The sequence below is a fragment of the Drosophila subpulchrella genome, chromosome 2L (assembly GCF_014743375.2).
Source record: "Drosophila subpulchrella strain 33 F10 #4 breed RU33 chromosome 2L, RU_Dsub_v1.1 Primary Assembly, whole genome shotgun sequence".
NCBI lineage: Eukaryota > Metazoa > Arthropoda > Insecta > Diptera > Drosophilidae > Drosophila > Drosophila subpulchrella.
The window spans coordinates 7,162,594-7,180,438 of NC_050610.1; the positions used below are offsets into that span (position 1 = coordinate 7,162,594).

General features: G+C 39.2%; 1 protein-coding gene across 3 annotated transcripts in view; it reads right to left on the minus strand.

The window, feature by feature from the left end:
* Positions 1-2,302: 2,302 nt before the first annotated feature.
* Positions 2,303-17,845, minus strand: part of LOC119546478 (protein numb) — a 31,777-nt gene continuing 16,234 nt past the window's right edge. Inside the window, exons 1-4 of one of the 3 annotated variants that reach the window (XM_037852764.1) lie at positions 15,844-16,387; positions 5,416-5,730; positions 4,990-5,238; positions 2,303-4,672 (exon numbers count right to left, since the gene is read on the minus strand). In XM_037852764.1, the coding sequence (XP_037708692.1) occupies positions 3,329-4,672; positions 4,990-5,238; positions 5,416-5,496 (1,674 nt within the window). In that variant the 5' untranslated portion in view covers positions 5,497-5,730; positions 15,844-16,387 and the 3' untranslated portion in view covers positions 2,303-3,328. Of the gene's footprint in view, positions 4,673-4,989; positions 5,239-5,415; positions 5,731-5,961; positions 5,980-15,843; positions 16,388-17,845 lie in introns of those variants that run through there. The other 2 variants (XM_037852765.1, XM_037852767.1) reach the window with 2 other exon arrangements.

The window sequence follows — 17,845 nt, forward strand, 5'->3', positions numbered from 1 at the left end:
TAAAAAAGTGCGAAAAACGTTTTTTACACTTTAAAAAAAATTGGTACCATAGAAAAAATTTTAAATGCCCTTTTCTTAATCAGGGAGATGTATCTTACCGGAAAACAAAGGTTTCCTGAAGTGCGTATTTCATCAATTTTTTTTTGTAAACTGGTGTTACTTGTACAGTAAAGGGTATATTAGATTTGTCGGAAGCCTTTCCGATCCTATAAAGTATAAGTAAATTTAAGATAGTGCATTTAATTTGTAGAATGTAAATTATATATTTCGTTACAAAAGTTGATGTAAGAACTTTTGTATGTTTACGATAGCACCGTCACTATTTTTCAACTCCAAAAGGGGTGTCTTTGCTTAGTCTCAGAAGTTTTTAAAGAGACAAATGATTTCTTGACAAATTTCTTTTCTTTTGATCAGATTAGGATTGGTGCAATTCGTCACTACGTGGACTATTAAAATAAATTAATGGCATCGTCAACAGGGGCCGCTTTTGGTACTCGACATGTCGAGTGTAAGGAAGCGCCCTCTGTTGGCGATACATTGTCATTTCGCCCAAAATCCAAGCCTGGACACAAACCATATTTGCCACTGAAATGTTAAGATGTATCAAAATCTAACAGCACTGTTAAGATATATCAAAATCTAACAGAAAAGTTAGAAAAATCTTTACATTTCTGTTAGAAAACGTTGCATCTCAACATTTCATGGAAGAGGAAGAACACATGGCGCCTTGATTCAAAAATTTTGACTTGTTTTAGCTTTGTAAAAGTGACAGAACAGAGGACGAAAAGGGATAATAAATAATAGTAAAAAATAGTCATTTTTTTTAAGTATTGTACAGGTAGCCGATTGCATTTCTACATTTTTGGTATTATCTTGACACCCATTTCCCATTGCATCCAAATCTAAAGAAAAGGTTATAAATAGTTATAAATATTATTTTTAACCAGCAATATTAGAAATATCCCAAAACACAAATCAAGATTCCCAACCAAAAAGAAAACCAGATATCCAACTATGTAGGAGGTTTTCATATTGCTTGGTTTTCTTTGGATTTTCTAGGCTTAAATGTTTTTGGAATTATTTCTGTTGTTGCAGTTGTCGTCGTGATGTCGCTATCTTAATGTGTCACAATTAAATTTTTGTGAAATTAATGGAAGTCCTTCAAAATCTTCTGTAAATTCTATTTTTTTCTTAAGCAACTTTTTTGTTAGAAATTCCCACAAAAGACTATTGTTAAAAAAAGTTTAAAAAAGTCCTTTCGTGAATAAAACTGCTATAGTCAACACCATTGTGACTACTTGTGTTTATTTTCATAGCGTTTATTTAACTTTCAACTGAATGACCGATCAATACTTCACAATATTTTAATATCCATTTACGACCTTTTGATCGACATTTTTGTCTCATAAATAAACATAATATCTCAGATAATAGGTGGCATCTCTTAATATGTCATTCTAAATTTACTCCCAAATATATGCTAAAATAATAGGGTAGTTAAAAACAAAGCTACGGAGTTTTTTAATTGGAATATCAACGTCATATTAAATAAGTGCAAGCCTTTGCGAAACAATTTAAAAAGGTCATATTAATACAAAGAAATTTAGGTTAAATTAAGGGTTAAGCTGATACTAATGCATATATATTTGATACCTCCGTAGCTTTTATTTCTTACTATCTTATTATTAAAGGATTTTCTTTTCGGTGTAGGTATATGTGTGCATGTCAATTTTACTAAACGTCAAACGAAACGATATGCATTTACTATTTAACTATGATAATAAATATGTATATTCCGATTTTTCGATTTAGTGTATATGAGCTTAAGTAAATATATATATTTTGCCTTTATGGTTGCATACCGATTTTATTTTCAATTTAGGGACAAAATTTGTCACGAATCAATCAGATCCATATAAATTAATATTTTTTTTAGAGTAGTCCTTATGTTACTTTAGTGCCCTTGTAAATATATAGAAAAGTTCTGGGTTTTATCTTAAAAGCAGTAACATGTCAAAATGAAGCCAGGTGACATTTTGCAAGGCAAATTAATTCATAAATAATTCAACGACTTGTTTTTATATACACAAAACTGTGAAATAGGTCTGAGGGAGTATTTATACATGCGTGATGTAAATACTGAATTCCGTATGTGTCTTAGGAACAATGACTTTGTTTTCTTTTGTAGTTCATTCTATCTAGGGATTGATTAATGGGCTTATCAACATTAAGTAACATTGGTGCATTGGTAAGGTGGCCTTTTATTCATTTAAACATTCCGCAAAATAAAACAAATAAATCGTATAAGCACACAAATCGAATGTATTTCTCATCTTTGCCGAATTGGGCTGTGTCTTTTACAATATATGTATGTAATAGGTTTCAATATAACTTTATTTATTTCAGTATTTCTATATCGTCTTCATTAGTTGCATTGTATTTAGCTGCTTTATTTGTAGGTTTAAATAACTTGAAGTTTATTTATGTTTTTGTTTCATTTTCTTTTTGTTTATTTTTAAATTATATTTTTAATTTAAGTATAATACATTTTGTACACATTTAAAAATTAAATTAAATAATAAAAGATTTTATATAAAACGGTGTACCGCACACTGACACTGACAAAATAATAATTGGATCTAAGACATAGTGTTTCCTACATATCAACATTCATAAATCTGAATTTAATCATTATTCTTAGTGGGATCAATCAACAAGTAGTGGAAGGGGCATTACCAAAGTATAATACAGATGATGCATTTAAGATTAAAGGGTGCCATTTGCTTTTTGTTTAATGGTGGACTTTCGTGGGTAACTTGGTAGCTTGGTCAATTCTTGGGTGACTAAGGGATCTTAACCTGTATCAGTCTAGACACTAAAAACGGCCTTTAAATTTACGGAAAATGATTGAAATAGTATCAAGTCTTTTGAAAGTTACACGTCGTGGAATGTTAATTCCTTAATTTCAATTTTGACAAGACCCCCTCTAAGACTGATATTCGGTATAAGATCTCTTACGATCTAATGATATCTGTTACTCGAAGCAATTTAAGTTTTGGCCTAGTGCTAAGCGCCATTAATGGATTTCTTTACTGTACTTGATGCGTTTTGCGTGTAAGTAACTGTATTTCAGGTTTCCTATATGCATATTTCAACATTAGTTATGTTTGCGTTAAGTATCTCCGTCAACCTCCATCCCATCCAGCCATCCATCCATCTTAGTTCCAATTTCTGTGTTTGGCATGATCCTGCCCCTGAACTTTAAACTAAGTTACGTTTTTTTCAAGCGAACCACACTTTGTCCCCCTGGTGACCCCGGATTCGCTGCCTAGAGCTGCACCTGGAATGTCTGCGCCGGCGCCTTGGGCGGTGAGATGAACGGATTGGTGCTGTGTCTGGCAAGAGGCGATCGGGCGGTGCTTGAGACCGGCAAATCCGGCGACAATTGCTTGGCCGCCGCCACATTGGCCACCCACTCAGCGTCGAATGGATCGTCTGGGCCACCTCCTGCAGCCACGGCTCCGGCTCCACTGGCCATCGTCTGAGCTCGTCCAACATTGGCCAGATAAGTGGGCCGCTTGGGAGCAGCCGGTGAGGTACTGCGCACCACATGACCCAACCACTGCTCGGCATTTGGCAGCTCCGTTGAGGTTTCGATGCTCTGTTCCGATCGCGTGGGCGACTGCGAGTGGAGTGTCTGATAAGTGGGCGTGGTGCTGGCCACCCGCGGCGTCACCTGCGCCGTTGGCGTGGCGCTGTACGAGATTACATGCTGCACCTGCTTCTCGGCGGCAATGATGTTCTGATTAATGCTGCGATTGTTGTTGAAGTTCAGATCCTCGCCGGCTGCCAACAGGGCGTCCGTTTGGGTCAACAGAGAGAGACCCTGGCTGAGCTCCTGGCACAGTTGGCTCACGGAATCGGCGGCATTAGCGGCTGCCGACGACGGATCCGCTCCAGCTGACTTGGCCGGCGAGACCTCGGCAATGGGCGAAACACTTCGTAGAGGCGTCTGCAGCGGATTTCCAGCGGCGGCGGCCAGGAATGCCCTCTGTCGGTCGGCGTTGGACGGAAGATCGTTGACACGCAGTGACATCTGGCGCTTGAACGGCGACTGGCTGCCAATCGTGCTCAAGCGGAAGGAGCTCTGGCGCTCGAGCATGTTGGGCGTGGCATGGGGCCGTTCGATGGCGAAGGGATTGTAAGGCTTGACGGTGGCTGCCGGAGGACCCGGCATTGCTGATCCCGGCCCATCCACGCTCCGCTCATTTGTGCCCACCGTGGCCATGGCCAGACGCTCTGTCAGCGTCTGCTGGCGGAAGGATCCGGTCCTCGTAAACGTCGAGTTCTTCGTGTCGAAGGTCATCGTCACGCCGCACTCCTTGTCGCGTCGCTGCTTCCGCTCCAGACAAACGGCAAAGGCACAGCCCACGGCATGGGACAACCGCTCGCCGGAGTCCTTGCACGCCAGGAAGCCGTGGCACATCCAGCGCCGAGTGGTTCCATCGCGGCAAATGTAGCTGAAGCCACGCTCGTGGTTGCGATCCGGTGCACAGAAGCTGACCTTCTCGATGGTCTGGTCCACAATCAGGCCCTTGGTCTCGTCATCCACGACTCGCAGGCCGTCTCCACTGACATGGAGCAATCCGCGGACAGGACGACGACGGGATTGCTAAATATGAGAGTTAATTATTAGTAAATGATTTCATTTAAATGAGTATTTTAAAGGACTTGGAGACACAGAATGGCACGGATTATTTTTTTTTTCAAGGGTAAGGAATTAAAATTTCATATATCTAATATATAAAATATTATATGGAACTACTAAAGATCATCGTAAAATATTCTAAATTTTAAGTTTTAATTTGTACTATTGGTTTTTTGTAAAAATGGAATAGGTAAGGTTCTAGGACTTGAAGTTATAAATTTCTATTACCCTTCTGTATCTCCATGAACTCCTTTACTACATATATGATTTTGAATACTTACCCTCAGGACCTTTAGGGCCTCCTCGCAGACCTGCATGCCGCGCGACTCGAAGACCTCGACACATCCCAGATACTTAACGGAGAAGGAGCAGGTGGCCGATCTCACGGCCTCCTCATCCGCCTGCCACTGATGCGGCTTCGAAGACTCGGGAACGCGATCCTTGCGACGCCTGAAGGAATCGCGAAAAGATCGACGCAGACGGTCCATTTTCTTCGGCGATTTCTTGCTAAACCGGAAGGAAGCGGATTTCTATGGGAAACAGGATAGGTTAACATTATCAGAAATTAGTTATGTAAGCTATATTTAATAAAATTCAGAGAGATAGACAGAGAGAGAGATCGAAACAAGTGCGAGTTCTAGCAGTTCAACCCTCTGTGGATGTGGAACTGGGGATCGTATCGAACTGGAGTTTAGAAAGAAACCTACCCCATTTTTAACGTCACCGAATTTTCCGCGTGTGAAGCCGCGCTCGAGTGGTTCGTGCGTGTGTGACGAGGAGTTTCCCATGCCTGTTCGCTAGCCTCTCCTCTCGCTCGCACTCACTGTACTCCTTCCTTTCGGGGCGTGAGTAAATTGTCGTGAATAACCGTTACAAGCAGTCGCCTAAAAGCGTTGCCAGATGTCTGAGGGCTTTTCTAATTTCAATTTATTGATCCGTTTATTGGCTCGTTGGACTGCGCAAATTCATTTGTTCATTGAATTTGAGTTACTGATTTTGATTAAATTAAATTGATGGGCGATCTGGAAAATGTTTAGAGAGTGTTGGGGTTATAGTTTTGGGGGGGTACGGGGCGTTATCAGTGGCTGACGTCTCCAATATGCATGACTCACACACCCTCTTTATCTCTATCGACACATTAAAGCACTTTGGTTTATCGGCTTTTGAGTTTGATTCAACGCCCCCTTTCGTTTGTCATTGAGTGGAGATCAAATGTGTTTTTCGGATAGATGGTACATGATTTTTCCCCCTACCAGCTATGATCCGCTAAAAGCTTTTCTGTACGAGAGATACCGATACCAAACCTCCTCTGCTTGGCCCGAACTAGAACTGAAGTCAAGAGGAGCAATTAATGCCAACGGCCTCCAGTCGCTTATCGCCCTCGTGGGCGGTGGGTTTGTGGGCGTGGCGTCCAGTCGGGTGTCTCACGTAATTGTTTACACACATTTAATATTTCATTCTCATCTTTTTTTATTTTTTAGCATTTATTTGCTTTGACTTCACCCGAGGCTTTTGTTTTCCCAGCGCTGCGGCGACAAGGACTGACATTTTTGTGACTTTATCACATGCCTCGTATTGCGGTAAACTGTTGATAAACTAAGCGTCCGTAATTATCGCAAAATCATAACAAAACTTTGTATATTTTCTTTGGTTTTCACAAAAAAACAATGTGTCCGATTTGCGGTCATTTGACTCGCCCTGAGATCCACAAACATACATTGTACGGTGTTATTTTTGGGCCTCTAACAGTTTTATTTTATTTTTAATAAATATACTCAAGTGGGCACAAGATAAGCCCACTCATATATCAAAACCCAGCGTGTTTTTTTTTCAAATATTATCTAATATTTATGTGAATTAAATAATGGTAATCTGTTCGCTGTCCCCTGACTGTTTGCATGTCTAGGTCTCTGAGAACCTAAAAGCCAAAGTCGTCATATGAAAAGGCCTCCACCTCAGTCTTCCCACCACTGCATTTTCCCAAAGGTTTTCCACGATTCAACACAGATATCTCACGTTCTTCGACCATTAGCCTTTCCATGTTAATTGACCAGCCCCAGCTAATTGGGCTTATTTGTCCAACTCGTTTCGAGCAATAAATGTTGAACACAGAAATTTGAAGTTCCATTCTTAAATCCATTGCAACTTGGGGACGAGACTTTCTTTCTGGGCACTTAAGCCGTTAACTGTAAATGTTACGAAACCAGTTTTTAAACATTTGATTTACTCCCGAAGGCCAAAAGTTGGGTTCTTGGTTACTTTACTGACCAAAAAAGCAGGCAAGGGCGATCCCACAACTTGTAGCTTTGCTTTGACTTTGGTTTGAGATTTGCCTTTTGGTTTTCTGGCTTTATTAGAAGGCGTTTGAAGAAGGGCGTTGACTCTACTGGGATGCTGTTTGACTGCATTTTTCCCATCCCAGCTAATCGAATTGTTAGCAAGAAAAGCTTGGAAACAATTTTTAAAGTGGGTCAGGGGTTTATTAGAAAATCCAATGGTGGGGGGTGAAGAATGAGATACACAAGCTCTTGGCTTATGGTTTAAAAGTTTTCAAAGTGCGTGCACTTGCTAAGAGGGCAACCAATAATAATAAAATAGATAAATAAATTCAAAAACCAGAGGGCGACATCTTGGCGACTGGTCTGAAGGACATTTATTTAAATGGGCTCAAATTGGCAATGGATAATATTCTTTTAGTAAGTCCAAGTCAAAGAACACATTAGTTATAAGCAATGACTATTATAGTAAATATTAGCCCATAAATTCCACCATATGCCTCTTGAAAATATTTAACCAACCATTTTAAAGACGCCATAAAAAAGAACTTAGCTTTGGCGAAAGTTTTATATCTATGATTCATGACTTAAGCATGCCATAGACAGAAGGGCTGAAATAACCAAAATAAAAACCAAATCACGCACTAAAAGTAAACATGATTTCAGAAATGACAACAATCGGTTATAGCTGGTCATAGCATTATTGAAGAAGGGTTTCGAGATCGGGGTGTGGGGCCACCAACCGGAAGGGTTCATTCAACCAATATCGCAGACACGAAACAGGTTCCAGCCGTAAAATCTGTGTACGTGTGTTTGCCAGAGAATCAGATCCGACTGCAGTTTGCTTTGATAAAAATGAAAAAATAATATAAAATATGGGGAGCGAGAGATATTTCCTCTTTATCAATGTTTGCCTGATACGAACATATTTATTTTCTCTTTTGTGATATGGTAATTAATATGGGGCGCTAGATCGGGGTATTTTCCATGACTAAAGCAAACAAAAAATCACTGGCTGGTGGGTAAGTAATTTCAAACAAATCATATAGATGGAAGATTACTTCTTTGAAAAGTAACCGACTTGGCTGAGGGCCTAATACAAATAGTTGATGAATAATTACACCCGCCGCAAATTAAATTTCGTCTGCCACTTCGTTGACCCTTGACCATTCTTGTGGGTCTGGTTCAACATGATCCACCCTAATTAATTCATTAAACTCTTTCACAGCTGCCCAGTGGACCACAGACACCATTATAAATCATACGCCACATGGCCGTCGCTCCACTGGGTGACGAAATGCCGTGCTAGAACATGGCGATTTTTTCCAGTTCGTTTTTAATTTAGCATTAAACAATTAACCCTGGCATGACAAAACAAGCGCAGTCAATGACACTTTTATACATCGGATCGGTGTATATCTGTATGGGCCGAGAGCATATAGAAATTTGTATTGCATAACCACAATCAAGCCTCGATGTAGAGTGGGAGCACATTCAGTGTAATTAAATTTTTACAGTGCCCTCAAAAGGCCATCGACACTTGTTGCATTCTGTTCGAAATGCCGATGACTTCTCCAACAGTCTAGCCTTTCCGTGTGTATGACACCTCGGAAATCCCATTACGAAAGTTTCAGCCTTTCATCCAACAGAAAGAACACCCTCAATACCCCCAATCCCATTATTCACCATCGATAGTTCCATATTTCTATGCCAAAATGTAGGCTAGACTTGCATTGCCATCACTCTTATGGATTGTGCTTTCAGGATATGGATGGTGGCAGTCATTTGTGGGATATGGTTGATGGGGGAGTCGTTATGACGAGAGATTGCATCGAAATGACGGCGAGGGACGAGTTTGCCTTAAAATAATAATTGGATTTTTCATTCGTAGTTGGCTTTCCGGGGAAAAATTGCACACTGTGGGTAGACCTCGAAAAAATCCATTAAAATGTTGGCTTATTCCAACTTCCGTTGCAATTGGTTATGCTTTACTAGTAGAATTTAAATATATTTTTATTTTCACCTCCCACTGCAGTAAATTCTAAACTGTTTCTCATCAGTTAACCTCACTTTTAGGTATTCATTGAATGGTTTCCCTTAGTTGAGAACTCCAATGTGAAAACTAGCATTACAAAATGCATTTTATAAGAGTTCACACGCTGCAGTAATGGTCAGAAAAGGATACACGTTTTATGGCTTCCTTCTTTTTTTTTTGCTAGTACTTGATATAAAGTTATAATTATTCCCGCCATACGCTTCTGTCTGTCTGCTGTCCTTCTTTTTTTTTTTTGGCTGGGCTAGGGGTCTTATCAACCACCACACCACCGCCATCGAGTTCCTCTGCCCCTTGATCCTCTCCGCATCCTCGTCCTTCGAGGGTTGCCCTCCACTGCTGGAATTTATAATTTTTAATGCTCTTCCTTGTGTCGGTGGTCGTGGGAACTCTTCGCTTTTTGTAAAATAAATTTGAAATATATCAGCCAACGTTTTGTGTTAATATTTAGTGAAGCAATTAAACGTTGAGTGCCTGTGTTTGGGTATTTTACATTTTTTATGGCTAGTGGGAGCCCAACGATAATGACTCCAATTAGGCAGCATAATAAGGTGCAATGAAGCATGACTTTAAGGATTTTTTAACCGGAAATGAGGTATAATGTTTATCGAGAGAGATTTTTGAAGGATTTTGGTAATATGTATGAGTCTAATAGGTTGAAAAATATATGATTAAACTGGGAAAAAGTATAAAATATGTATATATTAATTTTAAACATTTATGGTACTTGTTTAGCTGAACTTGTTTTTCCAAAGAATGTTCATACTGAACTCTATTATTATTATTATTATTATTTTGGAAATATTTATTAGTCTATTGGGTTGTAAAATGTATGATTAACCTGGAATATATTTAAAAATATGAATATGTTAATTTTAAATATCTATATTACTAGTTTAGCTGAATTTGTATATTAATACTGATCTCTTTTCCTGGCAATAAAATTTGTCGCATCAAGGCCCATAAATAACAGGCTAACCTCTGTGGAGCCACCTAAGCTAATTCCACATGAGTTAATTCTAAATAGTATCCAAAGACCCCAGCTAACCAACGGAGGAGAAAAGTGCAGAGGTATTAAGTCAGGCCAACATCTGGGCAAACCAAAAAGTTCACTGGATAATAAATCTTCAGAGAAAACAGCTAACACCCGCTACGCTTTGCTTTTCCCTCTTTCAGTGTTGGTTACTTTAAAGGAAGTGCGCAAAGAATTCGCAACCAAAAAGCCAAAAAAAAAAAGATTTAACGTAAGTAATGAGACAGCAACAAAAGATCTCACAGCATCTGGCAAAGACTTGTGGAATTTTAAGGGAAGCATGCGATTTTTTTTCCGATGACGCAATTTAACTGTTCAAACACAGCTACTTCTACTTATAGAAAAATCCAAAACAATGACAATGGGAATAGAAGCCGAGAAAGGGTAGAAAATACTGGCTAAGAAAAAAGAGTTTCTTGAACTCCGTGGGATTTCGCATAAAGAATCCTTCAATCTTTAGAATCCTGAATCGCTCGCTTGGGTTACTTCATGCACGGATGCTTAGGAATTTCACACGCTGACCCAAATGCACCCCTAAAACGGCTAAATACCAGAATTGGGGGGAGGGAATACCTATGCACCCATGTCCTATGCAGGCTGGGTCCTAATTGCACAGGGGTGTCGGGCGCAGGGGTTTTGTCACTGAGGGAATGCATTATACGAGTGGGTATTGTTGAAACTGCGCATAATTATTAGCTGTCAATTGGGCGTTGATCTGACCATTATGTGCATGCCATGTATGGTATACCTGGTTCTATTTGGGAATACACGAGGAATGGACAGGGGGTGTGGGAAAAGCTATGTGTGAGAAGTAAAATAGATGACTAGGGATGCTGGGAAGATGGGAAAATAAGGAAAAGTGCAACATTCTGAAACCCATCTTATAAAAATACCTTAAGAAATATTTAGGGGTTAGAAAATATAAATCGAGAGAATTAGGAACGGATCGTCAATAAAGAAGAAAGTCCTTTTTCTTAAACTTATTCAATTATTAAAAAATTTCAATCGAGGTCCCAATGCTATACTAATAAACATTTTCACTACTTGAATAGTTTGAATAGTTTGTTTAAATGTTGTAATATTACCATGTTATTTGTTTTTATTTATGCAGATGTATCTTTAAGCCCAAGCCATCGTGTAATATATCCCCAGTATACATACAGATCCTAACTGTCCCACCACATCCTTTAACAAAACAAACTCCAATACGTGTATTTCCAGCAGAAAACACTTGAGAGAAACCTCAAAAACCCGACGAACGGAAGTAGAAATGCAGGCACAGAAAAATAAAAACAATAGGCACGCCTGCGAGCCATACACATGTGAATGTTGTGAGTGCGGAGGTATATGGATGGTACATATACCACATATACCTTATAAGAAGTGTTCTGTCCTGGCGAACACGAGACATGCAAACGGGGAAAACGTTTTCAGCGGGTCACAATACGAAAAACTTCGGAATTGTTTGCATCTGTCGTTTGAAACGAATGCAGCCGCTGCCAGCAGTTGTTGTTCGGCTTCCTGTCTCTTTTCCTCTTTCTTCCACCAGGATCCTGCCATATGTTCGGTGCACGTGGCTAAGGATTCTCGAAGGATTCTCCCGAGTCCTGCGCAGTTAAGTGGGGAATCGCTCTCACACATGCCGCCTTCTGTTCTCGACATAGTGACTTCGATTTGCCACGATTTTCAGGTAGACGGATTCTTTTGGTTCGTGTCTCAACAGGATGATCACAGAACCTTGTTATCCTTTGTTTGTTTGCCAGCTTTGCATCTGCCTGCTAATTACGTTCAATCTCGCTCATTTTCGTATCTGTAAGATATTTTTTCTGCGAACTTCACTTACGAGTCTTGTTTACACTCATTATGCAAATGAATATTGCGATGACTCAACTTGCTTTGGCATACTTAACACAAGTTTTACCGAATTTTTGGAGAACCTGTTTCTGAGCCGAGCAGCACGTTAATGCCATTAAAATATGCCATTGAATAGAGCCGGGAAAAACAAAAAGAAATGTTCAACAACCAATCATTTATCCAAAGCACATTTACTATTATGCATTCATAACTCATAAAGCGAGGGAAAACAAGAGAGGAAAAATCACTGGGGATTTCTAAGAACTACTTTGATATGCACAAGAATTTGTAATGCGTTGAAAACAAATTCCACAGGCAACTTCCACTTGAAATTTCATTTGAATTTATTCAATGCTCATACTGAATTTATAATGACCTTTGAAACTGGATACAAACGCTTAAATATGGAAGAAAAATATTAAGTTACGAAACAAGCGTCAGAGGCTTGTTTTTTGAGGCACCCATCCTACTGCTGATCTCCAGAAAACCTCGTGTAATCAAGGTACACAAGATGTAATATTTCTCCTGCTCAGACAGAAGCAAACGAAAGACTGGCTAAAGAGCTCTTTTATCTGACAGTTTTAATATGGGAAAGGGATTTTTCAAAATGTGACTTTGCGATAAGACAGAATTTGTTTGCTTATAAGTTTCGTGGAAAGCTACGTGACATCACCAGCAACTATGTTTAGATAACTGCCAGGTTTAGATGATTATCCAACCGATTTATGGCGCTAAAGGTCGTCGAAGAACGACTTTTTGGTATTAAAAAGTCAACCAAGCATGGCGATTTTCCAAACTACTATCTACTACTACTATTTTCCCATGTCATTCTCTGCTCTGATTGCGATTGTTGGTTGGTTGTTAGGAGGCAAATCAATTTTATGGCCCACAGTAGTGTGTAACCACGTTAGTTTTCCCTGTTCCATTTGTCAACGCTTTGCTGTTGATTCCCGGTAAATAGACATCATAACAGCTGTTGGCCAATTGCTTTAGCAATTTCCGGGTGCCAGCGCCCAAAAGTAGGCAGTGCAAACACCCAGTGAGAATAATCGATAAGAAACTAAACAAACAACCCACATACTCTCGCCAAAAGAAGCCATCCTAGTGTTGTGTGGGCGAAGTAACATCGGGGCAAATATTCCCCTATTTCCTCATTAAGCCAGCTGAACAGGTGTGCCAACTGTATTCGGGGACATCAAAGAATTTGGCGTAGGTAAATAAACATTCTATTTAGGTATTGCGATGACACGATAGAGGGGTATAAAAAGCTAAAGTAATTACATTTGCGAGAGCTAAACTGACCTAAAATAAGATGGCTTTTCCGGAAAATCAATAGACTATATTTGGACTATCTGAAAGTCAGTGATTTCTAATCACTTAAGAGTTATATTTATAAGTTCCCTAAAGCTTACCTACTTGTAAAAGTTTTGCAAATTAGTTATAACATCACTTACAGCTATTAATTAACTTTGATCAAGGGTTAACAAAATGTTTATTAATTTAATGGCATACTGAAACTGATAAATAAGTTTAATCCCCCGACAAAGCTTAGCCAACTGACAGAACGGAAATTGAACTTATTCCTCGGTGGCTATAAAAAAAAGGAGACAAGGAGTATGAAATCTCGTAATCATATTCAGCCATGCCCTTTGACATTCCAAAGGCCCTGCGGTTTTGGCCAACTAACCGAACCAAAAGCCAAGGCCAAGTTATTACCAACTTGGCGTGTCGATTTAGTCCGGACTCTCGAGAGGCGAGAAAACTTTTTGGCATTAATGCGAAATGTTTGCTGTTCAGGTTCACGGCTAGTTAGCTATTGGCAGGCCAAGAAAATGTCAAGAATGAATACTAAAAGTTGGCAAACTTCCAATACCCTTTGAAGTTCATAATCGCAATTTGTTGCCTACTTTCAGGGCAATTGCAAATGGTCCTCGAGAAAGAAAGATAGAATCCCCCCGTGTCTGCCGAAGCACATTAATTGCGAAATTTCGCTATAAAAATGTGCCTGGTAATCTCAGCCGCATTTAAGTATCAACTTAATGACAAAACGTTTACATGCATAATTATCCAATTTTTTGCATTTTTAATTTCCTGCCTTAGATGCAAAGTGCCTGGGCCCCCAATGGAGGATAGAAAGGAGGAGGGTCCCCCAGTCCCGGGCCAAGTTAATGGCCCAGAAGTTGCAACTAGCTGGCAACCATGACTTGGACTTGCTCTTGGACTTGTTCCCGTGTTCTTGACTTCTCTTTGTTGGCTAGCTGCCTGCCTGCCCGCTGCTGTTGTTAATCATCTGCGTGGCTGCATAAAAATAGAAAGGAAATTCCATGAAATTAAAGTTTTATGCAGCCGCAGCAGCAGATCAAGTTGAAGTTGAAGTTGAGGTCTCTCTTCGGAGCTGGGTCTTTGGGATGGAGCTTGGAACTTGGAGCTTGGAGAGCTGGCTGGGGTCTTAGCCAAACGTTTAGCGAAAGCCGCGTCTCGAAGAATGCAGTCCGCTTGGCATAATCGAAAGGCATGTGAGAAAAGTTGGACTCGGCTGGCAGCCAGCCACCAAACCGGTTCAGCTCGACTCCATCCCAAAGTTGGCTTAACTCAGGTCCAACTGCACCCAGGTAGCATTATGTTCTTACTTTTTGCCTTGGCTTGTTACCAGTTTTTTTTGTTGTGCTGGCTTTTCTTGGAATGTTTCTGAATGGTTTTTGCTGGAGCTTTTGCTCGAAGTTTTTATGAACTGCTGAGATTTATAATCTGCTCAGGCTGAGGCGGCTGAGGTAGCAAAAATGCAGCATAAATCAGGAAGCCCTTTTCGTAGTCGAAACCTCAAGATCTCGAAGAACATTCCATGTAAATCAACTCCCTCTGCATAATTATGCAAAGCAAAAGTATCTCATAGTTTGCGGCTGAAAAAAAAACTCTCTTCTGGCGAAAGCCGGGGCCAAGTTGGCATTTAATTACATTGTAATTATAATATATTTTCACCCACTCTCAGTTGGTTCCGTTCTCACCCGCCCCCAAAACCAATTCATTACTCATTTCAATGGAAAATTTTCCCCATTTTCCATTTTCCACTTTTCTTTTTTTTTTGTTATCATAGTAATTTATGCAGTTGACAGTCAAATAATTTGGCACACAGCATACATTAAAATAAATTACCTTTACAAAAGGGCTGTGGAAACGTTTGTGGTGACAATTTAACTTCGGAAAGTCATTGGTTTTTCAAAAGTATTTCAAACTTTGGGGTGTTATTCCAAATATATATTCCCAAAAAAATCGAAATGAGCAATAATTTAACACTATCAGTTTTAAATTTGTATTCACTTTTAGTCATGCCAAATGATTCATCGTCACAGACGTGAGAGACTGGAGACGAGTAGAATCCAGTCAATCGTAACTTTTTGTATGCAATATACTATATGCGTTCATGTGATGTAGCCAAAAGCAGCTAATTGCAAATTGTATCTATTTATTTCCTTTGTTAACCCTCTCAAGTGCAAAATGCAAAGATTTATTGACTTTTTAGCTGAGTAAATTATTCTAAATTGCTGGTAACTCCATGATTATTATCTCTAAATGCTGTGAGAGGTTTTTTAGTACATGTTTGCTCATTACAAAAAAAAAAACAAAATAACTTTTATGGAATTTGAGTTATCTATGTCGGTTTGAACAGCTGTAATCCATTTTCTGTACAATGGTGTTAAACTAATGCATATTGAGGACGTCAGAAACTGAAAGTTTTACAAAAAGTGTATTTAATGTTTTTACAAATGTCAAAGCAGCAACAACAACACAGCCATGAAAGAACTATATGCAAATCTGATTTTGCACAACAAAAAACTCGTTTTGACTTGGCCTAAGCTTCGAAGCTTAAGTCAAGCTCAACTTGGGCTGTTGTTACTGGTTTTTGTGTTTAAACATTTACCATTTATCGGGATCGGATTGTATTGAGTGGTTTTCGGGTATATCCCAAAGCGGAGATTTGTTGTCAGTCTGTTTTTGTTTTGGTCACATTTGTATGTATAATTAATAAATAAATCCGGTTCGGGCCTTATATAATTTTCTTGCTCATTCAGTGGATTTTTGCCAACGTTTCGGTTTTAACGATTTCTTGATTCCAAGAACACCGCACAAGAACAGCACACAGCACACACGGAATTTGGGGAAAATCGCGAAAAAACCGAAAAAAGTGACAGCGGCGGTATACCGATAAAAACGATCCCCCAAAAAGACCCCGGTAAATGGTGGATGGACGTATGGATAGTGGTTGGGATCGGTGCGGCCCAAAGAACTAATTAAGTTAACGTTACTACTATTGTAACCCCCCCGGTATTGGAAAAGGTTTCTCTGTCTTCACGCGGACATTGGGACAACCGACGACGACAGTGGCCAAAATCGAATGGAAGCGGAGGGAAAACGGAACGCGTTTGTCCGGCAAGCGGTAAGCGGTTAGCTCGATTCGACGACTCAAATTGCTCTACTGTACTGGGTTGACTGGCGGCTCACCCGCTCGGCGATGTTCGAGTGAGCAGAGTGAGCGTGCGAAGAGCGGAAGAGAGCGACAGCTGTTACAGGGGTGTTAGGCTGTGTGTGTGTGCACTGAGAAAAAATCTTCACAAAAGTAACAGTTGAATTGGTTGCCCTATAAACAGATGCGATGAGCTCCGATTCACAGCTCCCCGTTGGACCTACAGTGATCCTCGTATAATCCAATATTCCAATTATGATTATGTTAATCAGTGCATGAGGTCTTAAAATCCTTTCTTGGTTGTAACTATAGTTAGTTTTAGATATATCTAAAAGTAAAATCAATCTAACCTATACACAACAAAGTACCCTGATCTTAGCAACCCATGTATCAGAATCAAACAAGGATCATAAAAGTAACAGTGAACCGATATTTTCAGCTTGAACCACACAATTTAAAAAAAAAACATAACTTCAAAAACGGTTTTATTTTTGGGGTCACGATATTTTTATATTTTTAGGAAATATTCTGAAAATAACAAAATTTATTTATTTATTTGGGGGATACATTTTTCCACTAATGGGAAAAGTAATCGAAAATGAGGTATTCAAAAAGAATGCAACAAAAAATTTGTTTTGAAAATCCCCACAACTAAATCCTTTATCCGCCAAAGGCATCTATTTATCAAATTTTTACTTGGGAGTTGCATTGCCAAAAAAATACCTATTTTAAACTTTTGAAAAGGTTTTTTTTTCAAAAGATTTATATATCAACTAAGTTTCTACATTGAATTTATTTTGTTCTGAGTTCTGGAATCATCCATTTTAAAATAATTAATAATCAAAAATTTTTTTTTTTTAATATTTTTCATATATCAATAGAGTTAATATAATTAACTTAACATTCTACTTTGAAATTTTTTGTTCTAAGTCCTGAAATCATTCATTTTAAAATAATTAATTATCTATAAACTCTTAGATTTTTTTCCAGTGTAAGAGTACGTTTGTGGATTTGCTCAGTTCCATTGTGCTTATTTATTACCAACAACGACGTCGACCGTTCTGCTTCTTCCATCTCACCTCCGCTCTGCTGTATTTGTATTTGTTGTGATAATGATAAAACGTAGCTTGTAGGTTTTCTAGAGTGGGAGGGAGACAGCTAGAGTTGAAAGAGCGAGAGAGGGTTAAAATGTATCTAGGCTAGGTACAATCTCAGATGCGCTGCATTTTGAAGATCGCGATTTACTGGGCATGGCTTAAAAGATATGCGGTCAGGCTTAGTAATGGAAATAGTAATGGAAAGTTCTAGGAAACACGAGCCTACTTCCATTCATTAAGCCTGGGAATTCCCCGAACAGGAAAACGGTTTCGAATGGATTATTAATTATGTTCTAAAGGCTTAACCAAACGGATTTATCCCAAGAAGATGCCCAGATGTACCGCCTTCACAGTAATGCAAC